At 46.1% G+C, this 27,098-nt stretch overlaps 1 protein-coding gene across 1 annotated transcript; it reads right to left on the reverse strand.

Moving 5' to 3' along the window:
• Nucleotides 1–3,695: 3,695 nt before the first annotated feature.
• LOC142716994 (uncharacterized) lies at nucleotides 3,696–14,969 on the reverse strand. The gene is made up of 4 exons (XM_075848722.1): nucleotides 14,818–14,969; nucleotides 13,853–14,032; nucleotides 13,645–13,768; nucleotides 3,696–5,565 (listed from the first exon to the last, which is right to left on the reverse strand). The coding sequence occupies exons 1-4, from the start codon at nucleotides 14,938–14,940 to the stop codon at nucleotides 4,193–4,195; spliced, it is 1,800 nt and encodes a 599-aa protein (XP_075704837.1). The 5' UTR covers nucleotides 14,941–14,969; the 3' UTR covers nucleotides 3,696–4,192.
• Between the last annotated feature and the right edge of the window lie 12,129 nt (nucleotides 14,970–27,098).

The following is a 27,098-nucleotide window of genomic DNA, read 5'->3' on the forward strand; positions in this document are numbered from 1 at the left end:
CTCCTAGTTCCGCAGTGGCTCATGGCGGTTCATCTGGAACTTTCGAAGTGAGGGAAATCCTGGCCACCAAGTGGGAGAAAGGACGTTTTATTTGGTGGATTGGAGGGGATTTGGTCCAGAGGAGAGGTCTTGGGAGCCAGAGGAGAACATCGTTACTCATGTCCTCGTTAAGAAATTTCTCTCCGGCTCTGGCCCCAAGAAAAGGGTAAAAGAGGGGGATACTGTAACGTCTATGGCCGGGGGCGTCGTTCAGGCTTACCCTCTGACGGCCCCGGCCATCTGTCTTCTCGGCGTCAGCTCCCTCCAGGGAGACCCAAGGTCTCTTCAGCCTGAGGTCATGGACTGCCCCTCTTATATGTTTAGTTACAAGTAAGAAACCATTTTCCATCAATGATCTTCAGGAATCCAGACCGAGGTATCAAAGCAGCTACGAACCATGACGCTCCCTCCACCATGACGCTCCCTCCACCATGACACCCCCCACCATTCTTGAGTAGATTACTTGTGTGCTTTATAGCATTGTCTTGTAGCCTCACCCAATGTCTCTTCAGCCTGAGGTCATGGACTGCCCCTTTTATATGTTTAGAAACAAGAAACCATTTTTCATCAATGATCTCCAGGCGTCCAAACCCGGAGGTATAAAAGCAGCCCCAAACCATGACGTCCTCCACCATGACCCTCCCTCCACCATGACCCTCCCTCCACTATGACTCTCTATCCACCATGACATTCTACCCCACCATGATGCTCCCTCCATTATGACGCTCCCCCACCATTCTGGAGTAGATTACTTGTGTTCTTTATAGCATGGTCTTGTAGCATCACCCAATGTCTCTTCAGCCTAAGGTCATGGACTGCCCCTCTTAAATGTTTAGTTACAAGTAAGAAACCATTTTTCATCAATGATCTCCAGGTGTCCAGACCCTGAGGTATCAAAGCAGCTACAAACCATGACGTTCTGCTCCACCATGATGCTCCCCCCCACCATTCTTGAGAATTTACATGTGTGCTTTATAGCATTGTCTTGTAGCATCACCCAATGTCTCTTCAGCCTGAGGTCATGGACGGCCCCTCTTAAATGTTTAGTTACAAGTAAGAAACCATTTTTCATCAATGATCTCCAGGCGTCCAGACCCTGAGGTATCAAAGCAGCTACTAACCATGACGCTCCCTCCACCATGACCCTCCCTCCACCACGACGCTCGCTCCTTCATGCTTCCTCCACCATGACGCTCTCTCCACCACAATGCTCCCTCCTCCATGACGCTCCCTCCACCATGCTCCCCCCAGCAGGGGTGGGATTTAAAATTTTTAACATCAGGACCCCTGTTTTGCGGACAAAGACATACGAGCCGCGAAGGGGGTGCTATTTGCGATGTTTTGCGGTTGTATCGCGCCATTGAAAATTATTCTAATAATAAAATTAAACAATTACGATATTCCAAATAACCCCTACATTAAAGTGGACTCTAAATAAAGAAATTCCTGTCCAGAATGTTTTCGTGTGGATTTTCACACTATGTATATAATGACATAAGCGTACATACATACCCACACATTATATTAAACTCACCCATTACATATAGACCTATATTCAATATCCTAAGTGTGCTCAGCCCATTTAGTTACACTGTGCACATGAGAAGGGTGGAGGACAGTGCGACGTGCACAGTAAGCCACCACAGATCTCCCAGCTAATGCCCAGATATAGTGCCAGGACCAAGCTCAATACATATATACAGCGCCAGAACAAAGGTCAGTACATATATACATCTCCAGAACCAAGGTCAGTACATATATACAGCACCAGAACATAACTCATACATATATACAGCACCAGAACCAAGGTCAGTACATATATACAGCACCAGAACCAAACTCATACATATATACAGCACCAGAACCAAGGTCAGTACATATATACAGCGCCAGAACCAAGGTCAGTACATATATACAGCACCAAAACAAAGCTCATACATATATACAGCACCAGAACCAAGCTCATACATATATACAGCAACAGAACCAAGCTCAGTACATATATACAGCATTAGAACCAAGCTCAGTACATATATACAGCATTAGAACCAAGCTCAGTACATATATACAGCATTAGCAACAAACTCAGTACATATATACAGCATTAGAAACAAACTCAGTACATACATACAGCACCAGAACAAAGCTCATACATATATACAGCACCAGAACAAAGCTCAATTCATATATACAGCACCAGAACCAAGCTCAATACAGATATACATCCCCAGATAAAAGCTCTGTACATATATACAGCGCCAGAATAAAGCTTAGTATATATGTACAGCACCAGAACAAAGCTCAGTACATATATACATCAGAACCAAGCTCAGTACATATATACATCAGAACCAAGCTCAGTACATATATACATCAGAACCAAGCTCAGTACATATATACAGCCCCAGAACCAAGCTCAGTACATATATACAGCCCCAGAACCAAGCTCAGTACATATATACATCCCCAGAACCAAGCTCAATACATATATACTGCACCAGAACAAAGCTCAATACATACATACAGCACCAGAACCAAGCTCATACATATATTCAGTGTCAAAGCCAAGGTGAGTACATATATACAACACCGGAACAAAGCTCATACATATATAGAGAACCAGAACCAAGCTCAGTACATATATATACAACACCAGAACAAAGCTCATTACATATATATACACAGCACCAGCAGATAACACGGCCCCCAAACCATCACTGACTGTGGAAACTTCACACTGGACAGCAAGCAACTTGGATTGACGCCTCTCCACTCTTCCTCCAGACTCTGATACAGAGATTTCCAAATGAAATGAAAATTTTTCTTTCATCTGAAAACAGGACTGTGGACACTGAGCAGCAGTGTTGGACTACTGTGTTATATGAAGTCTACAGTTAACGCAGAGTCTACCGGTAAATTTTCGAGCATTTGATGCTTCCCTCTGCTGACACGCATTATGGAGATGCTGACTTCATTTTCCAGCAGGACTGGGCACCTGCCCACACTGCCAAAAGTACCAATACCAGGTGTAATAACCACAGTATCACTGTGCTTTATTGGCCTGCAAACTCGCCCGACCTGAACCCCATAAGAGAATCTATAGGGTATTGTCAAGAGGAAGATGAGAGACCAGACCCAACAAAGCAGACAAGCTGAAGGCCGATATCATATAACCTGGGCTTCCCTAACACCTCAGCAGTGCCACAGGCCGATTGCCTCCATGCCACGCCGTATTGATAACACCTCAGCAGTGCCACAGGCTGATTGCCTCCATGCCACGCCACATTGATACCACCTCAGCAGTGCTACATGCTAATCGCCCTCATGGCACACCGTATTGATAACACCTCAGCAGTGCCACAGGCTGATCACACCCATGTCACGCCACATTGATGCAGTAATTCATGCAGAATTGGAGCCCCAACCAAGTCTTGAGTGCAGATACTCTACATAGTTCTCAGTGGGACGACATTTCGGTATAAAAATCATTTTTGAAGTTGGGCTTATACCATATTCTCATTTTCTGAGAGACTAAGTTTTGGGTTTTCAGTAACTGTTCCCATAATCATCAACATTACTGAAAAAAATGCTCGAAATAGATCCCTCTGTGTGTAATGAATCTATAGAATATACGAGACACTTTTTTAATTGAATTACTGGAATAAATTAACATTTTGATATTCTAATTCATTGAGAAGGACTAGTAAATAACCGTGCGCTGGAATCAGGGTCTCCGGTACTTCTTCATGTTGCCCTCGGATAGGTCAGCATTAACCTGGTGACAGTTTCAAATTTCCAATATTTCAAACAAGAATATGGTTCTGCCTCTATGTAAAATTTTTGATGAGTTTTAACGTTAGATTTTATTGTAAAACATTTTCCACATATAGAACATTAAAATGACTTCTCTACTGCGTGTATTCTCTCATGTATAACAAGATGGTGCTTTATCTATAAAACATTTCCCACATTCTGAACATGAATACGGTTTCTCTCCTGTGTTACTTCTCTGATGAGTCCTAAGTTTGGTGTTAGTAATAAACATTTCCCACATTCTGAACATGGATATGGCTACTCCTGTGTGAATTCTCGCATGTATAACAAGATGTGCTTTATCTATAAAACATTTCCCACATTCTGAACATGAATACGGCTACTCCCTTGTGTGACTTCTCTTATGTGTAACAAGACTTGACTTATTTGTAAAGCATTTCCCACATTCTGAACAAGAATATGGCTTCTCTCCTGTGTGACTTCTCTTATGTACAAGAAGATCTGATTTAGTTGCAAAGCATTTCCCACATTCTAAACAGGAGTATGGTTTCTCCCCTGTGTGACTTCTCTGATGAAGCCGAAGTTTGTTTTTAACAATAAAACATTTCCCACATTCTGAGCAGGAATACGGCTTCTCCCCTGTGTGAGTTCTCTCATGGGTAACAAGACTAGATTTTCTTGTAAAACATTTTTCACATTCTGAACATGAATATGGCTTCTCCCCTGTGTGGGTTCTCTCATGTGTAACAAGACCAGCTTTTCTTGTAAAACATTTTTCACATTCTGTACATGAATACAGCTTCTCCCCTGTGTGAGTTCTCTCATGTGTAACAAGACCAGATTTTCTTGTAAAACATTTTTCACATTCTGTACATGAATATGGTTTCTCTCCTATGTGACTTCTCTTGTGTGGAACAAGACTAGATTTTTTTGTAAAACATTTCCCACATTCTGAACATGAAAATGGTTTCTCTCCGGTGTGAATCTTCTCATGCTTGACAAGACTTGATTTATTTGTAAAACATTTCCCACATTCTGAACATGAATATGGTTTCTCCCCTGTGTGACTTCTCTTATGAGCCTTAAGGTTGGAGTTAGTAGTAAAATTTTTCCCACATTCTGAACATGGATATGGTTTCTCTCCTGTGTGATTTCTCTTATGATTAACAAGAATAGATTTATTTGTAAAACATTTCCCACATAGTGAACATGGAAATAGTTTCTCTCCTGTGTGACATCTCTGACGTTTAACAAGACCTGATTTTATCATAAAACTTTTCCCACATTCCAAATATGAATATGGCTTCTCCCCTGTGTGACTTCTCTCATGTGTAAGACGATCTGACATTTGTGTAAAACATTTTCCACATTTTGAACAGGAGTATGGCTTTTCTCCTGTGTGACTTCTCTGATGTTCAAGGAGATGTGATTTACTGGTAAAACATTTCCCACATTCTCTACAGGGATATGACTTCTCCATTGTGTGAATTCTCTGTTTAAAAAGACCTGAGCTTTTTGTAAACGGTTTTCTACATTCACTACCTTGAAATCTTTTACCCGTTTTCTGTTTTTGGTCAGGAGAAGGTTCCTTATGATTAGGGGGATTATATGATAGATCTGTGCTGTGAACTCCTGGATGTACATTAAGGGTAAGGATGTTTTCCCCTGAAGACTGCTGCATGAGATCTTCATCTTCTACTTTATAATTTAGCGATAACATGAAGTTTCCCCCGGAGTCATTACTGGGCTTTCCTGTAAGGATTAAAAATGTTTTGTTTTTTTAAAGCCGCAAACTAGACAAATTTAAATCATTCACATTAGACTGAAAACACACAAGCAGTTTTTAATGCAGTCTGATGAGAAGTTTTTATGCCATTTTTTGAGTTACAGCCAGAGGTGGATCTAGCAGGAAGGAGAAGTCCTTCATTTAGATTTCCCATTCCTTTTGAATCCACTCATGGCTTTGGCTATAAAAAGTGCACAAAGAACTGTATGAATAATTCCAGCTTTCTAAAGCTTTGTATAACACTTTGCACAGTAATAATGACAAAGTCCAGGATTCTGGTCTACACTCAGAGACCACATGTATTAGATAAGCCTAGACTCGATAAAATTATAAAATCTGAACAGCACGACCTTGTCTGGCAATCACGCCTGTCCCTTGTCCACACATTTGGCCCTCCACTACTCATTGGGCATCACTTTAATACAAAAACTTAATATTGTTATGGACAATCTAATGATCACCGCAGTCTACCTTATACAAGACAATGTGCCATGGGACAAAGCTCACATCTCAAGTTAAACACATCCTTAAAGCAATTTAAAAAACTTCTAAAAGACCCCTAACTTCTTCCCGTCCCATGTGTAATAGTATGTCATGGGGAGTGGGTTGTTTCTGTGAATTGACTAGCCGTTATGTCATGGTGATGGCACGGAGACAGGAGTTGTGCCAGGGCTATCACCAGTGGGTGCAACTTACAGCCAACATTCTGCTGTAACTGTCAGGACTGGCGATAACTCAGATTCCGTCCGTTTAACCCCTTAGATGTCGCAGTCAATAGCGACCGTGGTAATTAAGAAATTTAAAATCTGTCACCTTGATCGGCGCCTGAGCGATGAATTGTCATTGCAGCCAGGGGCATTGAGTTATATTCACACAACAGTTAAAAAAGGCCCGTGAATACGGTCCGTAAAAAAACAATATAACATGTACGGTTTTCGGCCGTTTTCACGACCTGACAACCCGCATAAAAGTCAAGGAGTCAGTTTTTAATGGCTGTTTTTTAGAAAGCCATTCTTGTGACTACCATTAAAAACTGATCCTGGCCCTCACAAGTGTTTGTGAGAATCCCCGGCCAGAGCATCGGCAATGCTTTGGCCAGGGATTCCGCTCCTGAAGGAGCCCCTGCCATCACTGTCCATATATGTACAGTGACGTTAAGGGCTTTGTAATGCGAGAATCTCTGGCTACAACGTCGGCAACGCTCTGGCCGGGGATTCTCTTCCTAGAGAAAGTCACTGTCCATATATGGACATTGATGTTAGGGGCTTTAAGTTGCCAAAATCCCCAGCCAGAGCATCGGCAATGCTCTGGTCGGGAAATCTACTCCCAGAGGCAGCCCCTATTGGCGCTATCTACATTGGGCAGTTTGCGGCTTTGCGTGTGACATGCATTTTTCAGGTGCATGCAAGTATTTTATTTTTTTATTTCTCTGTATTTAATGCGTTAAAACACGGACAGCACACGGATAGACTTCAGTGGGCCCCATTGAAATGTATGGGTCCGTGTGCTGTCCGTTATTTTAACGGACAGCAGTCGGACGAGGATTACGCTCCTCTGATCCTAAGGGCTCATTCAGAGACAAAAAAATAATAATAAAATTGAAAGTTTATTTAAAAAAAAAAAAAAAGATTTCTTATCTCTAAAAATTGGAAGGCAAATATAGAAAAACGTTAAAAAAAATCCTTAACGCATTTGGTAATTTTTGCCCATTCATCCAGAATATTATTTGTGAGGTCAAACACTGATCTTGGAGGAGAGGGCCTGACTCGTAGTCTCCATTGTAGTTCTTACCAAAGGTGTTGGATGGGGTTAAGGAAGTCCCCCAACCAACCAACCAACCAACCAACCAACCAACCAACCAACCGTGTCCTTATGGACCTTCTGCAGTGGGCGCATTCATGGGGAACAGAGAAGATCGAACCCCAAACTGTTCCCACAAAGTTGTAAGGTACAATTGTCCAAAATGCCTTATGTCTGTCACATCCTATTACAGGAGCGCGCTGGAATTCAGTGAGCTCCTTACGACGACCCGTTCTCTCACTAATGTCCACCTTGTTAAATATAATACATAGGCTGCAGCGGTAACACGGGTCTACAGGCTTGTCATTGCTACAGCCGGGTGTAAATAAAGAAGACCGCTGATCGCATCGGAGCGCTGGTTATTTCATTATTCTTATATATTTTCTGCTCTTACGACATTTTCCTGAACGCAGAAAACCCCTTTAACCCCTTCCCTCCGCAGCTATTTTTGGTTCTTTTATTTTAGCTTTTTTCTCCCCATCTTACAAAAGACATAACTTTTTTATTTTTCCGTTGATAAAGTCGTATGAGGGCTTGTTGCTTGCGGGACGAGTTGTAGTTTTACTCGCCACCATTTATTGTACCATATAATGAACAGGAAACTGAAAAATCTAAGATTTCTACATAGTTTTTGGATTTCGTTTTTTTACGGCGTTCACCGTGCAATAAATACGACATGTTATCTTTATTCTGCGGGTCATACGATTAAGGAGATACCAAATTTATATATTTTTTTATGTTTTACAACTTTTATAAGGAAAAACGCAATTGTTAAAAATAAAATTAGTTAATTCTGAAAACCATAACTTCTTAATATTTCCGGCGATTGAGTGGTATGAGGGATTATTTTCTGCAGGACGAGCTGTAGTCTTTAATGTGTCATGCCCATGGCTGCTGGCCGTCAGGCTCAATCACCTAATGAAGGCCGCAGCCATGGATCTGAGAGCGCTGGTCCCCATCGCCTCCTCAGGCGATGCCAGCGCTCACTTCCACTCCTTCCGGCGAGCCAGCGCGCACACCTGAATTAATGTACAAAATTAGCCCATGAGCACCCTGGACTATAAGAGGGGCCCAGCCTCTTCCTCCCTTGCCAGAGCCTTGTTGTCGTTATCCTAGTCTGTCTATGCAAAAGGTCTCCTAACTGTTTTCCAGTTCCCAGTGTTTCCCGTTCCTGCTACCTGTATCCCGTGCTATCCTGGTCAAGTGCTGTATTAAGCTGAAGTCGTGCTATGCCGAGTGCCACGCCTGTCCTGCTACACCACGCCTGGAGCCTGCCTGATGCCTAGTCCCAGCCGAGCCTGTCTTGCTACTGTCAGCTACTACAGGTACACCTATACGAACTATAGACTGTGACCTGTTGGCAAGCTGCCATATCCTCAATGCGGTACGGCCCAGTGGGTTCACGTACCCAACGTGACATAATGGTAGCATTTTTTAGTACATGTCAGTTTTTGATCACTTTTAATTCCATTTTTTTGTAGGAGACGAAGTGACCAAAAACCAGCGATTCTGGCGTGTTTTTTTAATTCAATTAATCTTTTTTTTTTTATTATTTTTTACTGCGTTCACTGAGAAGGTAAATAATGTGAAAGTTCAGACTTTTATGGATGCAGCAATACCAATTATGTTTATTTTTCTTTTTTTTCACAATGCTTTAGGAGGAATATGTTTAAAGGTGAGCTTTTTTTTGTGAATATACAAAAACACTTTACTGTGTTTTGTACTTTTTTTTTTTTAATTAGTCCCTCTAGGGCATTCAAACTAATACATTGCAGTATATCATACCTCTATAAGGGCTTAATAGGAGTACAAAGATGGCAGACCTGGGGGCCGTTATTAGGCCCCTAGGCTGCTATGACAACCATAGTCACCCAATGAGCGAGGGGGACGGGACAAGGGCCTGTTAGAGGAGGCCATCCCCTCTTTCTAATGGCTTAGATGCCACAAACGTATTTGACCTCGGAATATAAGGGGTTAAACTAGCAGGATCCAGCTTGTTACAGTGAAGTGTCGCCTGTATTATACAGCCAGAACCCATGTAGTAAGGAGCAGGCTCAGCCCGTAAGCCCGCTTCATACTCTCTCTACCCGGCTGTGACATCACTGCTGTATAATGTCCTCCATGCTGCTTCCAGTAAGTGTTCTCCACCCCAGTGCTGGGAGTCACAGCTACACTGCTCATCACTGCTGTATAATGTCCTCCATGCTGCTTCCAGTACGTTCTCTCTCACCCCAGTGCTGGGAGTCACAGCTACACTGCTCATCACTGCTGTATAATGTCCTCCATGCTGCTTCCAGTAAGTGTTCTCCACCCCAGTGCTGGGAGTCACAGCTACACTGCTCATCACTGCTGTATAATGTCCTCCATGCTGCTTCCAGTACGTTCTCTCTCACCCCAGTGCTGGGAGTCACAGCTACACTGCTCATCACTGCTGTATAATGTCCTCCATGCTGCCTCCAGTAAGTGTTCTCTCACCCCAGTGGTGGGAGTCACCGATGCACTGCGCATCACTGCTGTATAACGTCCTACATGTTGCTCCAGTAAGTGTTCTCTCTCACCCCAGTGCTGGGAATCACAGCTACACTGCTAATCACCACTCAATAATGTCCTCCATGCTGCTTCCAGTAACATCAGTGCTGGGAGTCACAGCTACACTGCTGTATAATCTCCTCCATGCTGCTTCCAATAAGTGCTCTCTCTCACCCGTGCTGGGAGTCACAGCTACACTGCTCATCACTGCTGTATAATGTCCTCTATGCTGCTTCTAGTAAGTGTTCTCTCTCACCCCAGTACCAGGAGTCAGAGCTACACTGCTCATCACTGCTGTATAATGTCCTCCATGCTGCTTCCAGTAAGTTCTCTCTCTCACCCCAGTGCTTGGAGTCACAGCTACACTGCTCATCACAACCCAATAATGTCCTCCATGCTGATTCCAGTGAGTATTCACTCTCACCCAGTGCTGGGAGTCACCGCTACACTGCACATCACTACTGTATAATGTCCTCCATGCTGCTTCCAGTAAGTGCTCTCTCAACCCAGTGCTGGGAGTCACAGCTACACTGCTCATCACTGCTGTATAATGTCCTCCATGCTGCTTCCAGTAAGTGCTCTCTCTCACCCCGGTTCTGGGAGTCACAGCTACACTGCTCACCACTGCTGTATAATGTCCTCCATGCTGCTTCCAGTAAGTGTTCTCTCTCACCCCAGTGCTGGGGGTCACAGCAACACTGCTCATCACTGCTGTATAATGTCCTCCATGCTGCTTCCAGTAAGTGTTCTCTCTCACCCCAGTGCTGGGGGTCACAGCAACACTGCTCATCACTGCTGTATAATGTCCTCCATGCTGCTTCCAGTAAGTGCTCTCTCACCCCAGTGCTGGGAGTCACAGCTACACTGCTCATCACCGCTGTATAATGTCCTCCATGCTGCTTCCAGGAAGTGCACTCTCACCCGAGTGCATGCGAGTCACAGCTACACTGCTCATCACTGCTGTATAATGTCCTACATGCCGCTTCCAGTAAATGTTCTCTCTCAGTCCAGTGCTGGGAGTCACAGCTACACTGCTCATCACCACTCAATAATGTCCTCCATGCTGATTCCAGTGAGTATTCACTCTCACCCAGTGCTGGGAGTCACCGCTACACTGCGCATCACTACTGTATAATGTCCTCCATGCTGCTTCCAGTAAGTGCTCTCTCACCCAGTACTGGGAGTCACAGCTACACTGCTCATCACTGCTGTATAATGTCCTCCATGCTGCTTCCAGTAAATATTCTCTCTCACCCCAGTGCTGGGAGTCACAGCTACACTGCTGTATAATTTCCTCCATGCTGCTTCCAGTAAGTGTTCTCTCTCAGCCCAGTGCTGGGAGTCAGAGCTACACTGCTCATCACTGCTGTATAATGTCATCCATGCTGCTTCCAGTAAGTGCTCTCTCTCACCCCAGTGCTGGGAGTCACAGCTACACTGCTCATAACTGCTGTATAATGTCCTCTATGCTGCTTCTAATAAGTGCTCTCTCGCACCCCAGTGCTGGGAGTCACAGCTACACTGCTCATCACTGCTGTATAATGTCCTCCATGCTGCTTCCAGTAAGTGAAATCTCACCCCAGTGCTGGGAGTCACAGCTACACTGCTCATCACTGCTGTATAATGTCCTCCATGCTGCTTCCAGTAAGTGCTAGCTCACCCCAGTGCTGGGAGTCACAGCTACACTGCTCATCACTGCTGTATAATGTTCTCCATGCTACTTCCAGTAACTCTCTCACCTCAGTGCTGGGAGTCACAGCTACACTGCTCATCAGTGCTGTATGTCGTCATCCATGCTGCTTCCAGTAAGTGTTCTCTCTCACCCCAGTGCTGGGAGTCACAGCTACACTGCTGTATAATGTCCTCCATGATGCTTCCAGTAACTGCTCTCTTTCACCCCAGTGCTGGGAGTCACAGCTACACTGCTCATTACTGCTGTATAATGTTCTTCCTGCTGCTTCCAGTAAGTGTTCTCTCTCACCCCAGTGCTGGGAGTCACAGCTACACTGCTCATTACTGCTGTATAATGTCCTCCATGCTGCTTCCAGTAAGTGTTCTCTCACCCCAGTGCTGGGAGTCACAGCTACACTGCTCATCACTACTGTATAATGTCCTCAATGCTGCTTCCAGTTAGTGCGCTCTCTCTCACCCCAGTGCTGGGAGTCACAGCTACACTGCTCATCATTGCTATATAATGTCCTCCATGATGCTTCCAGGAACTGCTCTCTCTCACCCCAGTGCTGGGAATCACAGCTACACTGCTCATGACTGCTGTATAATGTTCTCCATGCTGCTTCCAGTAAGTGTTCTCTCACCCCATTGCTGGGAGTCACAGCTACACTGCTCATCACTGTTGTATAATGTCCTCCATGCAGCTTCCAGTAAGTGCTCTCTCTCTCACCCCAGTGCTGGGAGTCACAGCTACACTGCTCATCGCTGCTGTATAATGTCCTCCATGCTGCTTCCAGTAAGTGCTCTCTCTCACCCAGTGCTGGGAGTCACAGCTACACTGCTCATCACTGCTGTATAATGTCCTCCATGCTGCTTCCAGTAAGTGAAATCTCACCCCAGTGCTGGGAGTCACAGCTACACTGCTCATCACTGCTGTATAATGTCCTCCATGCTGCTTCCAGTAAGTGCTAGCTCACCCCAGTGCTGGGAGTCACAGCTACACTGCTCATCACTGCTGTATAATGTTCTCCATGCTACTTCCAGTAACTCTCTCACCTCAGTGCTGGGAGTCACAGCTACACTGCTCATCAGTGCTGTATGTCGTCATCCATGCTGCTTCCAGTAAGTGTTCTCTCTCACCCCAGTGCTGGGAGTCACAGCTACACTGCTGTATAATGTCCTCCATGATGCTTCCAGTAACTGCTCTCTTTCACCCCAGTGCTGGGAGTCACAGCTACACTGCTCATTACTGCTGTATAATGTTCTTCCTGCTGCTTCCAGTAAGTGTTCTCTCTCACCCCAGTGCTGGGAGTCACAGCTACACTGCTCATTACTGCTGTATAATGTCCTCCATGCTGCTTCCAGTAAGTGCTCTCTCACCCCAGTGCTGGGAGTCACAGCTACACTGCTCATCACTGCTGTATAATGTCCTCCATGCTGCTTCCAGTAAGTTACCTCTCTCACCCCAGTGCTGGGAGTCACAGCTACACTGCTCATTACTGCTGTATAATGTCCTCCATGCTGCTTCCAGTAAGTGCTTTCTCTCACCCCAGTGCTGGGAGTCACAGCTACACTGCTCATCATTGCTATATAATGTCCTCCATGCTGCTTCCAGTAAGTGTTCTCTCTCACCCCAGTGCTGGCAGTCACAGCTACACACCTGTATAATGTCCTCCATGCTGCTTCCAGTAAGTGCTCTCTCACCAGAGTGCTGGGAGTCACAGCTACACTGCTAATCACGGCTGCAGAATGTCCTCAATGCTGCTTTTGAGAGTGTGCTATTGAGAGATACAGGAGCAGCATCTCCCCTTCACTGTATGTGCTGTGTAAGGGAGACATCATAGCAGCTAGTGAGTGCCCCCTCTGGAGTTCAGGGAAAAATGACAACTACAAATAGAGCCTGCAGAGGAGAAACCTGATAAATGAATTACAAAACTCATAATGGCCAGAAATAGTGTTATTACTCATGTACACACACATAGTAGATTATTCTGTGAAGTCACCTGAAATGACATTATAATGATATTATTTATATATAGTTTTACCTTGTGATGTGTGTGGCCGGTAGTCCTCCATCATGACCTCCTCGTACAGATCCTTGTGCTCTTCTACATACTCCCACTCCTCCATGGAGAAATAGACAGCGACGTCCTGACACCTTATAGGAACCTGACACACACAATGATACAGTCATTAACCAGACTCCTCCAGTGCGGATACTGTATAATTTCCCAGCATTCCCAGCAGTGTCACCTCTCCAGTCAGCAGCTCAGTCATCTTGTGGAGAAGTTCTAGGATCTTCTGCTTATTGTTCTTCTCATGTATCCTGGAGTGAGGAGGGGGCTCTGTGATGGGGCTCCGGCTCCATCCCCCTGACTCATGACTGCTGGTGGCCACACAGTCACCCGATGTCTTCTTCACTCTTGTGTAATTCTGTGTATGGAGTGAGTGAGTGAGAGATACTTGAAGAACTTATTTTGTTGAACTTAAAGAAAAAGGAGAATGGGACATGATGGAAATCTTTATATGTTACAGGAGGAAAGAAACTAAAACACAAGAACACGAAGGCACAATCTGACAGTGTGGGGGTAAATCAGAAAATATTATTTCACTGACTGAGTAGTAGATGCTCGGAACAACCTTACAGCAGATGTGTTTGGAAAATCAAAAGTAAATGGACCATGTGATTCTCCTCCTGCCGTCATCTTCTATGTTTCTATACAGATGTCAGACTAGTGGTAGAAATCCTCATCTCCAGGACAGACTCCGGCCATGTGATTCTCCTCCTGCCGTCATCTTCTATGTTTCTATACAGATGTCAGACTAGTGGTAGAAATCCTCGTCTCCAGGACAGACTCCGGCCATGTGATTCTCCTCCTGCCGTCATCTTCTACGTTTCTATATAGAGGTCAGACTAGTGGTAGAAATTCTCGTCTCCAGGACAGACTACAGCCATGTGATCCTCCTGGTCCCTGTGCTCCTTCTCCTCCTGGTCCCTGTGCTCCTTCTCCTCCTGGTTCCAACGTGACTACTTACTATTCTCATCACTCTACATTACTATCACCATGACACATAACTGACCATATTGCTGGCTGATGTTCACTTCTTCCCGTCACTTGGAAGGTCTCGTAGATGGTATACAAGACACCGGCTTCTTCCTCTTATGTGTGACTTGTTACATAATACAATAAAGAACATAGAAATATAGAAACGTTTACCTCTCCGCTCAGCAAGTAGATGATCTCCAGGGTGAAGTTTAATATTCTTGTGGTCATCTCATTGCTGTCCTTGTCCATCGTTGGTGGGTCATTCAGGAGAAGGAACGTTCTGGATGAGAACATGAATCCACTGGAGGTTGTAGTACAGCAGGCGTCTTTATGAAAAGAGGAGAGAATCATACAGGGGACGACGTCATGTGGGAAATACAGAACCTAACTTATTGAAAGAAACCGGTTCTCCGAGCCTCCACCACAGGGAATAAAGGGACATGACCGGCACCGACAATTATCTACTAGATATATCATAAATATCTGATTGATGAGAGGTCCGAGTCCCAGAGGCGTGACCCATAGCCATGTGGACGAGGGGGGGACCCCTACCCATGTGGACGAGGGGGGGCCCGTACCCATGTGGACGAGGGGGGGGCCCGTACCCATGTGGACGAGGGCGGGCCCGTACCCATGTGGACGAGGGCGGGCCCGTACCCATGTGGACGAGGGCGGGCCCGTACCCATGTGGACGAGGGGGCTGCTGGTGACTGATTCAGGCAGAGAATGAATAAAGAGGTGGTCACACAAGTACGACTCGTTCTATTCAATTCTACGGGTGTAAAGGAAACACACGCAGCAGCCACCTCTCCAGGCGGGTCGGGGTCCCCGCCTTCTCTACATTGGTGTGGTTCCCATAGGAGGGACCTGAATCTATCAGACATTTATGGCAAATCCTGTTGATAGGTTATAAATTTGATGAAAATACCTCTTTAATTTATTTATTTTTCGCAGTAGCACGAGCTACATGCGGCCTAGCGTTGTCCTGTAGAAAAAACGGCTTCTGTGATTTTTGAGATTTCATGTGGCTAAAAACCGCTGCTTTCAATCTGGCTTTTATGCTGCCACATGCCACAGAATGGAGCGAGGTGCTTGAAAACGTCATCATTCGCAGATCATAGCGACACCTGATACTTCCTCGATTGGCATATACTCACGGCTTGTCCTTCGTGCTGCAATTTCAATGTTGAGGAGCGGCACTTGTAATGCTGGTCACGTCCTATTACAGGACCACGCTGGAATTCAGCGATTTACAACGACCCGTTCTATCACTAATGTCTGTATAGTGACTACATGGCGAGTGCCAGAGGTTATACACCTGTGGTAACGGTGACTACATGGCGAGTGCCGGATGTTATACACCTGTGGTAACGGCGACTACAAGGCGAGTGCCGGAGGTTATATACCTGTGGTAACGGCGACTACATGGCGAGTGCCGGATGTTATACACATGTGGTAACGGCGACTACATGGAGAGGGCCGGATGTTATACACATGTGGTAACGGCGACTACATGACGAGTGCCGGATGTTATACACCTGTTGTAACGGCGACTACATGGAGAGGGCCGGATGTTATACACATGTGGTAACGGCGACTACATGGCGAGTGCCGGATGTTATACACCTGTGGTAACGGCGACTACATGGCGAGTGCCGGATGTTATACACCTGTGGTAACGGCGACTACATGGCGAGTGCCGGATGTTATACACCTGTGGTAACGGCGGCTACATGGCGAGTGCCGGATTTTATACCCCTGTGGTAACGGCGACTACATGGCGAGTGCCGGATGTTATACACCTGTGATAACGGCGACTACATGGCGAGTGTCGGATGTTATACACCTGTGGTAACGGCGACTACATGGCGAGTGCCGGATGTTATACACCTGTGAGAACGGCGACTACATGGCGAGTGTCGGATTTTATACACCTGTGGTAACGGCGACTACATGGCGAGTGCCGGATGTTATACACCTGTGATAACGGCGACTACATGGCGAGTGTCGGATGTTATACACCTGTAGTAACGGCGACTACATGGCGAGTGCCGGATGTTATACACATGTGGGAACGGCGACAACATGGCGAGTGCCGGATGTTATACACCTGTGGTAACGGCGACTACATGGCGAGTGCCGGATGTTATACATCTGTGGTAACGGCGACTACATGGCGAGTGCCGGATGTTATACATCTGTGGTAACGGCGACTACATGGCGAGTGCCGGATGTTATACACATGTGGGAACGGCGACAACATGGCGAGTGCCGGATGTTATACACATGTGGTAACGGCGACTACATGGCGAGTGCCGGATGTTATACACCCGTGGTAACGGCGACTACATGGCGAGTGCCGGATGTTATACACCCGTGGTAACAGCGACTACATGACGAGTGAGGGATGTTATACACTACACTCCTGAATATAATAGCACTATACACTGTACTCCTGAATATAATAGTACTATACACTGCACTCCTGAATATAATAGCATTATACACTGCGCTCCTGAATATAATAGCATTATACACTGCGCTCCTGAATATAATAGCACTATACACTGCGCTCCTGAATATAATAGCACTATACACTGCGCTCCTGAATATAATAGCACTATACACTGTACTCCTGAATATAATAGTACTATACACTGTAAAATTATTTTAATCGTTCTTTCAGGCGGTGGATATAATAGTACTTGACTTAAGGTATGTTTGATGACTTTAGCTATCTACGGCCTTACACCCCAAACCCCAATAAGAGACCACACATGAATTTTGGAGTAAAGGCCACAGCAGCCATTTATTAAACACACACCTTTTTATGTGATAAAAGAGCATAACCATAAAACACATCATAAACTCCATAATAACATCCTGCTCTATTTCCCACATTCTCCAGATAAAGGATCCTTGAAGGCACTTCAATCATTAAATAACAACTCCATCGTTTCCTTATTAGGTCTGGACTTCTTACCCTACAGCCGTTCTGCACCTGACCCGAGGGCACCAATCATGTCCAAGACCTCTCTCTCTCCCTTCCTGGGGACCCTGCCCATCAGGAATATATGCCATATCAGCTGGGTAACCACTCCCCAGCCCCTCCAATACTATCCAGGGTTAAACGCCCCGAGTTCTCTTCCAACAATCTCCATTGTTGCTTCTCCTTCTTGCCATTACGTGCCTCCAAAGACCCCTCCTCCTACCGCCACGACAATCATGTGTGACCCCTTACACATGATTGTCCCTCCACAACTGCAGGGCTTTCTCCATGCCCTCCTTGATGTCCAGGGTCCACATATCAAGACCCACCTCGTTCAAATGAACGCCATCCGCCCTGAGGAAACCTACCTCTCTGCCCTCCAACTCCTTATGCCGCATCACAACACCGCCATTGCGTGCCACAAACCTGCCAACCACCTTGTTCACCTTTGCGCGTGCTTTATTCAGACTATGGACGGAACGGGCCTGCCGCCACACCTTGCGAGCCACAATATCCGACCATACGATCACCACTCCTGGAAAAGACGACCATAACCGCAACAGATCGATCTTAACATCCCTCACCAAATCCCTGGACGACCGAATGCCCAAATCATTGCCACCAAGGTGCACCACCAAAATATCTGGCGCCCTGTCCAAACCTGCATAGAAATGTACCTCTGGTAACAACCTACACCACAGCATGCCCCGCAGACCCAACCATCTGAACTGAACCTCTGAGTGATCCAGGCCCAACTGCCGTCCGGCCGGACGAACATCTGCACGCACACCTCCCCAGTGCACGTAGGAGTGCCCAATAATCCAAATCAAGCAGGGACCTGCACCTAAAACAACACAAAACAGTAATGTAACAACTCCATATTCACCTCCAGCACAACTTATCACCACCACCTCAAAGCAAGTGAGGCCGCACATACAACATATCGGTCTGACTCCCACCTACCGATCTTCTTAACCATCGCTGGGGATAAACCCCACCTGGCTGCTTCCGTAGCTGCGCCAATTCTGAAAGAGTGAGAGCTAAAACCTGCTCCACCTCTGCCAGACAACAGGATACATTACTTGAACACCTGTGAAAACTGGAATTTAGACAAAGACAGCCCGTCTGCATGAACCAACAAGGACTCCGGCCCCTCAGGCCTCACTGCAACAAACTCCCGAAAACAGTGGACCGGGCACACCCGCGACCCTGGTAACTCATACAAACGCACCACAAAACCTCTCCCCTCCTGATCTGTCTTAGATCTACGAAGCAAACAAGAAAGGCAGGAGCCATCCAAATCCACATCCGCGTACAATAAACCCCCTGCCACACTCTTACTGGCCGACACCAACTCCGATATCCGGAACGCCCCAAAGAAAAGGCCAGTGTAAATAGCCGCGCTTCAAACGCCGAAACACAAACATCCCTCAACAAATCACAAATCGCTACCAACAGCTCAAATGACACCGGCTTCCTGTGGTCCCTAACTGCGGAACCCCTCCGGAAACCCTTCATTGCCTGCCTGACCAGAAAGGACTTAGTCACGTCCTCCTCACCTTTTTTCTTAAACCAAAAAGCCAAAGCCAACAAACTCCGAGCAACCGTTGCTGCAGACGCCCCTTCATTGTACGCATTTCCTATATAATGCAACAAACACGCCGTCCGATCTGCAATACCTGCCCGCGCATTTTCCAACAAAGCCTCCCATACCTGCCATACCGCACTGTACCTCTGGCATGTAACCGCACTAACAGACCTTTCCACGAGCGACATCGCCATTGTCACACCACCTTCCACAGATGCTCTGGACAAGGCAGGCCATGAGACTCCGCCCCCAGCGCCAGCAGACGAAACCTGTCCCACTGTTGACGAGAAAGGGAATCAGCCACAGAATTCAGCACCCCAGGAATATGCACTGCCACAAAATGCGCATTCAACATCAAACCTCTCAAAACTAAATGCCGCAATAGTCGCACGACTGGCGGAGAATTAGCTGTCTGCGCATTAACTGCCGAACCACACCCAGATTGTCACATACGAAACGCACTCTCCGGTCCCGCAGACAATCCACCCACAACTCCGCAGCCACCACAATCGGGTACAGTTCCAGCAGAGCCAAATTACGGACAAAACCACATTCATGCCAAGCATCTGGCCAAACTCCTGCACACCACTGCCCCTGGAAATAAGCCCCAAATCCGCATGCACCTGATGCATCAGTATACAGCTCCAAGTCCACACTAGACACCGGCTGATACATGAGCACCGACCGCCCATTATAGGTCTGCAAAAACTCCCCCCACACCAACAAATCAGCTTTCAACTCAGCCGACAACCTAATAAAATGATGAGGGGAATGCACCCCTGCGGTCGCACTTGCCAATCGCCTGCAAAACACCCGCCCCATGGGCATAATCCTACAAGCAAAATTCAAATGCCCCAACAAGGATTGCAAGTCCCGCAACTGGATCTTCTTCCTGCGCAGCGCACTCGCCACCAACCCTCTCATCTCCAGCAACTTATCATCAGGCAAGCGACACTCCATGTTATCTGAATCAATCATGATTCCCAAAAACTTAATGACCGTCATGGGTCCCTCAGTTTTTTCAGGCGCCAGAGGTACCCCAAAGTCCTTTGCCACTCGCTCCATAGTATGTAGCAATCCTGCACACACATAGGTACCCGGCGGCCCGATAAACAGGAAATCGTCCAGATAATGCAGTGCAGATTGCACCTGCGCCTCCCGACGGACCACCCACTCCAAAAACGTGCTAAACATCTCAAAATAAGCGCATGAAATGGAGCAGCCCATCGGGAGGCAACAATCTACAAAATATTCCTCCTGCCAATAACATCCCAGCAAACAAAAACTATCCGGATGCACCGGCAATAAACGAAAAGCGGCCTCAATGTCAGTTTTCGCCAACAGAGAGCCCTTCCCGTACTTGCGAACCCAAACAACCGCCGCATCAAAGGAAGTGTAACTGACCGCACACAAAGCCGGATCAATGCCGTCATTCACCGACTCGCCTTCCGGATACGACAAGTGATGAATAAGGCGGAATTTATTCACCTCCTTCTTTGGAACCAAACCGAACGGAGAAAACCGCAAACTCTGAACAGGCGGGAAGGAAAACGGACCCGCTATGCGGCCCAAAGCCACCTCCTTCAGCAGCTTATCAGTAACCAGATCAGGCCGCACCAAAGCAGACGACAAATTACGGACTACCCCATCACGTCCAGCCGACGTACAAGGAATCCGAAAACCTTCTGAAAAACCTAACAACAACTCTGCCACTTTATTTGGATAGCCCCTTAAAAACGGGAGCATCCTTTCCACCCTCACTGGCGTCGCCCCTCTTCTGCTCAGCATCTCCCTGCCTTCCCTTATGCTTCTTGAAGCATCTGGACAAACCATGGGCGCCTCCGCAACCGGAGCACTCGTGCTTATATCTACAGTCTGGGCCGAACTTGCAATGCCCCTCATTATACTGCCAGCAACACCCCTTTCCTGAGGATCCTGACCGACCCGCTGCTGACCCCTGACCGCCGGCCGCATCCCGAAAGGGCAGCTGCCCCTGTTTCGGCGCAGACATCAGACGCATCCACAAACTAATATCTTTATGGTCCCATCGCAATGACGGGCGCACCGACTTCCGCTGACGAAACTGTTCGTCATACCGCAACCATGCATTACCACCGTATACGCGATACGCCTCCCCTACTGAATCCATATAACAAAATAGCGCCGAACAGTTCTCCGGCGCCTTCTCTCCCACCACACTAGCCAAAATAGCGAAAGCCTGCAGCCAATTCGCAAAAGTCAGAGGAATCAAGCGATACCGCCGCCGCTCCTCCTCCTCCTTACTTTCATCCGGTTTCCACCGGTCCAAATTAAACTTCTCTAAAGGCAGCAAAGAAAAAATCTCCACATATTCATCTTTCCAAATCTTTTCCCTAATCTCCACCTTCAAATGTGCCCCCAGCGGGCCCTCAAAGCACACATAAACCTCGCCTTTAGCCGCATCAGCCAACCGCACATCCTCTACCACTTTCTTAGCTGTACCAGCCGCCGCATCAACCGCTTTTTCCACCGCCACTACGGCACCCACCACCGGCACCACTTCACTAACACCCGCAATCCCTGCCGCAGCTGCACTAGAAATCGCCTCGCTAGCAACCGCACTCCCTGCCGCACTAGCAGACGCCTCACTAGCAGCGCCCCATACCCTCGCTGGCGACTGCTCTACACCTGGCAAAAATGTCAAAATATTCCTGCATCCCTCTAAACATCAAATGCATTTGAGACATTGACAACATCCCCCCCACCACATCCGTGGTAGACTCACGCGGCCGTCCCTGAGGTGACCTCCCAGCGGACGCGTCCACCACTCCGGATGAGCCCGGCCTCGGTCCTGACGATCCTGGGGAGTGGTGCTCCTGCACCCCACGCTCCCCGTAGCTCCACGCACTTTCGGTCGCTGAAGTTCTAGGCCCAGCTGAACGCGGCCCGTCCACGGTCCTGCCACACGCTGGTGGCGCGGCATATTCAGACCGACAATAAATCTTCTTGTCGCTGCCTGCATAGCAGACCGCTGCCCCCCTTCGTCCGGATGGGGCCTGGCGTCATTACCCGAAGCTGCCCGGGTGCTTCCTGTCGCTGCCGCCGCCGCACGCCTCCCTGCTCCTGCAGGAGGCGATCTCGCTCCCCATCTGGAGGCCGCCCGCCTCTTCCTCCTTCTGAAGAGCTCCTCCGGCACCTGGAACACAGTCGCCGGAGAAAGCCGTCACTTCCGGTCCCGCGTGCACTTCCGGTCTTGTCGTTGAAGACAGGAGGGGGGAAGATGGCTGCCGCGGCCCCCCCCCCCCCCCTCCTGTCACCTCCGGTCTTGCCCGCCTGATGGGATTCCTCCCAGACCTCCGCGGACCGTCGCCAGGGTGCAGCTCCGGACCAGCAGGAGGAGGAGGGTCCCTGGAGGGGCTCCCTCGGCGCCGAACAGACCGAGGTGTTTCCATAGATGAAGGCCTCTCCTGAGGCCTGGAACGCCCACTGCTGCGTCCCTCGCTCTCCTCTCCAGCCGCTGGAACCGGAGGAAGAGCCCCGGCAAACAGCGAATCCAGCCATCCTACGCCGTGCTGCATCGCTGCATCCCGGATCCTGGCCATCGTCATCTCCATCGCCGCATCCATCAGGTAAGTGTAAAATATTATTATATTTTTTTTAAATATAATGACAGGACAAATATTTCTCCTGTTGTCCAGCGGGAAAGAGGGCTGCCTCTTCCCCGCATGGACTTATATACTTTACTCTCCACCCACCACATATAGATACATTTTGCCCCATGCCCCCTTTCCCTTAGCCCTCCAATCCCTATAACATAGCCTAAAACATAGTAGCCTAAAACTCCCCAACACCTAGTCATGCGCTTCCTTCATTACGCTGCGCCTACATTACGCTGGGCTTACTATACACTGTACTCCTGAATATTATAGTAATATTATACACTGTACCCCTGAATATAATAGTACTATACACTGTACTCCTGAATATAATAGTACTATACACTGTGCTCCTGAATATAATAGTACTATACACTGTGCTCCTGAATATAATAGTACTATACACTGTGCTCCTGAATATAATAGTACTATACACTGTGCTCCTGAATATAATAGTACTATACACTGTGCTCCTGAATATAATAGTACTATACACTGTACTCTTGAATATAATAGTACTATACACTGTACTCTTGAATATAATAGTATTATACACTGTACTCTTGAATATAATAGTATTATACACTGTACTCCTGAATATAATAGTACTATACACTGCGCTCCTGAATATAATAGTACTATACACTGCGCTCCTGAATATAATAGTACTATACACTGCGCTCCTGAATATAATAGTACTATACACTGCGCTCCTGAATATAATAGTACTATACAGTGCGCTCCTGAATATAATAATACTATACACTGCGCTCCTGAATATAATAGTACAATACACTGCGCTCCTGAATATAATAGTACTATACACTGCACTCCTGAATATAATAGTACTATACACTGCACTCCTGAATATACTAGTACTATACACTGCGCTCCTGAATATAATAGTACTATACACTGCGCTCCTGAATATAATAGTACTATACACTGCGCCCCTGAATATAATAGTACTATACACTGCGCTCCTGAATATAATAGTACTATACACTGGACTCCTGAATATAATAGCACTATACACTGGACTCCTGAATATAATAGTACTATACACTGCACTCCTGAATATAATAGTACCAAACACTGCGCCCCTGAATATAATAGTACTATACACTGCACTCCTGAATATAATAGTACTATACACTGGACTCCTGAATATAATAGTACTATACACTGGACTCCTGAATATAATAGTACTATACACTGGACTCCTGAATATAATAGTGCTATACACTGTGCTCCTGAATATAATAGTACTATACACTGTACTCCTGAATATAATAGTGCTATACACTGTACTCCTGAATATAATAGTACTATACACTGGACTCCTGAATATAATAGTGCTATACACTGTGCTCCTGAATATAATAGTACTATACACTGTGCTCCTGAATATAATAGTATTATACACTGCGCTCCTGAATATAATAGTACTATACACTGGACTCCTGAATATAATAGTACCATACACTGGACTCCTGAATATAATAGTACCATACACTGCGCTCCTGAATATAATAGCACTATACACTGGACTCCTGAATATAATAGCACTATACACTGGACTCCTGAATATAATAGCACTATACACTGGACTCCTGAATATAATAGCACTATACACTGGACTCCTGAATATAATAGCACTATACACTGGACTCCTGAATATAATAGCACTATACACTGGACTCCTGAATATAATAGCACTATACACTGGACTCCTGAATATAATAGCACTATACACTGGACTCCTGAATATAATAGCACTATACACTGGACTCCTGAATATAATAGCACTATACACTGGACTCCTGAATATAATAGCACTATACACTGGACTCCTGAATATAATAGCACTATACACTGGACTCCTGAATATAATAGCACTATACACTGGACTCCTGAATATAATAGCACTATACACTGGACTCCTGAATATAATAGCACTATACACTGGACTCCTGAATATAATAGCACTATACACTGGACTCCTGAATATAATAGCACTATACACTGGACTCCTGAATATAATAGCACTATACACTGGACTCCTGAATATAATAGCACTATACACTGGACTCCTGAATATAATAGCACTATACACTGGACTCCTGAATATAATAGCACTATACACTGGACTCCTGAATATAATAGCACTATACACTGGACTCCTGAATATAATAGCACTATACACTGCGCTCCTGAATATAATAGCACTATACACTGGACTCCTGAATATAATTGTACTATACACTGCACTCCTGAATATAATAGTACTATACACTGTACTCCTGAATATAATAGCACTATACACTGGACTCCTGAATATAATAGCACTATACACTGTGCTCCTGAATATAATAGCACTATACACTGTGCTCCTGAATATAATAGTACTATACACTGTGCTCCTGAATATAATAGCACTATACACTGCACTCCTGAATATAATAGCACTATACACTGGACTCCTGAATATAATAGCACTATACACTGGACTCCTGAATATAATAGCACTATACACTGGACTCCTGAATATAATAGCACTATACACTGGACTCCTGAATATAATAGCACTATACACTGGACTCCTGAATATAATAGCACTATACACTGCGCTCCTGAATATAATAGCACTATACACTGCGCTCCTGAATATAATAGCACTATACACTGGACTCCTGAATATAATTGTACTATACACTGCACTCCTGAATATAATAGTACTATACACTGTACTCCTGAATATAATAGCACTATACACTGGACTCCTGAATATAATAGCACTATACACGGAGATGGAAGCCTGGACTTTATCATCCATTTTACATATTTATTCTCTAACTCTTGAATATTTTGACGTTTTTGCTACTGACTTTTGTAACATTTTAACTTTTGTTCTTCTTTTGATATGTCTCACTGCAAGCTGAAAAGATTCTTACGCTTTCTTAGACAGACTATGAATCTGCTGCATAGCTAAAAATATGAGGAACCTGAGCACGTAGCTAAAATATATGAGGATTACAATTATGACAAAACATGGGATATGATGCGATATGGTGGGACATGAAGGGACATGGTGGGATATGGTGGGACATGGTGGGATATAATACGATATGATGGGATGTAATGCAATATAATGCGATATGATGGGATATAATACGATATGATGGGATATAATGCGATATAATGCGATATGATGGGATATAATACGATATGATGGGATATAATGCGATATAATGTATACGTGTTCTTTTCTGATGACTCCAGGTCAAAATCCCTTGTGATTTAGAGAAGGAGGAGACCTGGTCAATATTGATTGGATAGACTGAAGGCCATGGCCCCTCTTATGTGATTGGAGGGAGAGACATGGCCAACACCCCTTTTAATGATATATAATCTATATATTGTTTCCTAAGAAACTAGAGAGTCAGATTCCACTCACAAAACGTGTGTAGTGTGTAGTTGCTCTCCGATGCATCGTCATGCTCTCCCACACACATGAAAGCAGATAAGAGACTACGAGGTCCAGATGATGACCTGCCTAAATTGATGTCCATAACACAGCTATAGTGGCTGCTACAGGGCACGTGGCAGGAGGGGGGTGGGCTGCCCGCCGTCACTGGCCCCCTCATAAGCCTGGTGGTGCCGCTACCAGTTGCTATGGCTGCTACAGCGGTAGCGACGCCACATTCAATAGTATCTGCGTCATTGGGATGCAGATACTTTTGAACACTACGGCAGAGCAGGTAGGTATCTCCAGCCGCCGGGTCTCGTGCCTCTCTCGGCACTTCCCGTCAGAAGCATCTCTAGTGTTCGTGCTCTGGTCGCCTCTTAAAAGGGCCAGTGCGTGCGAAATTCCAGAAGTTACCCAATTAGTCCTGTGTCCCAGGACTATTTAAGGCACCTCCTCCATCTCCAAAGAGCCTGAGCAATGTTTTTTCTAACCAAGTGTTCATTTGCAGAGGTTCCGTAACCTGTTCCTGAAACCTGTGGTTGTGATTATTCAGTAACCGTGTCCAGTATCCATGTTTAGTGCTCGTGTCAAGTCCAGCGTCCATGACGACTTCAGCATCCGGCGTTCGTGGCAAGTCCAATGTCCGTGACGACTTCCATATCTGTGTCCAGTGTCTGTGAGAAGTCTAGTACCACCGTTTGAGACCAGTTCGGTTTCCGATAATCCAGCACGAGCCAGCTTCCAATAATCCGGTACAAGCCTGCCATCATC

Source organism: Rhinoderma darwinii, unplaced genomic scaffold (assembly GCF_050947455.1).
Source record: "Rhinoderma darwinii isolate aRhiDar2 unplaced genomic scaffold, aRhiDar2.hap1 Scaffold_4526, whole genome shotgun sequence".
NCBI lineage: Eukaryota > Metazoa > Chordata > Amphibia > Anura > Rhinodermatidae > Rhinoderma > Rhinoderma darwinii.

What these genes read in the sequence shown, in the direction of transcription:
- LOC142716994 (XM_075848722.1), bottom strand. Translation starts at nt 14,940, where the DNA reads ATGTTCTCATCCAGAACGTTCCTTCTCCTGAATGACCCACCAACGATG. An exon ending in TCTACTTGCTGAGCGGAGAG is followed by an intron (nt 14,033 to 14,817) that starts GTAAACGTTTCT and finishes CTCCATACACAG; the next exon opens with AATTACACAAGAGTGAAGAA. An exon ending in CCGGCCACACACATCACAAG is followed by an intron (nt 5,566 to 13,644) that starts GTAAAACTATAT and finishes TAATCCTTACAG; the next exon opens with GAAAGCCCAGTAATGACTCC.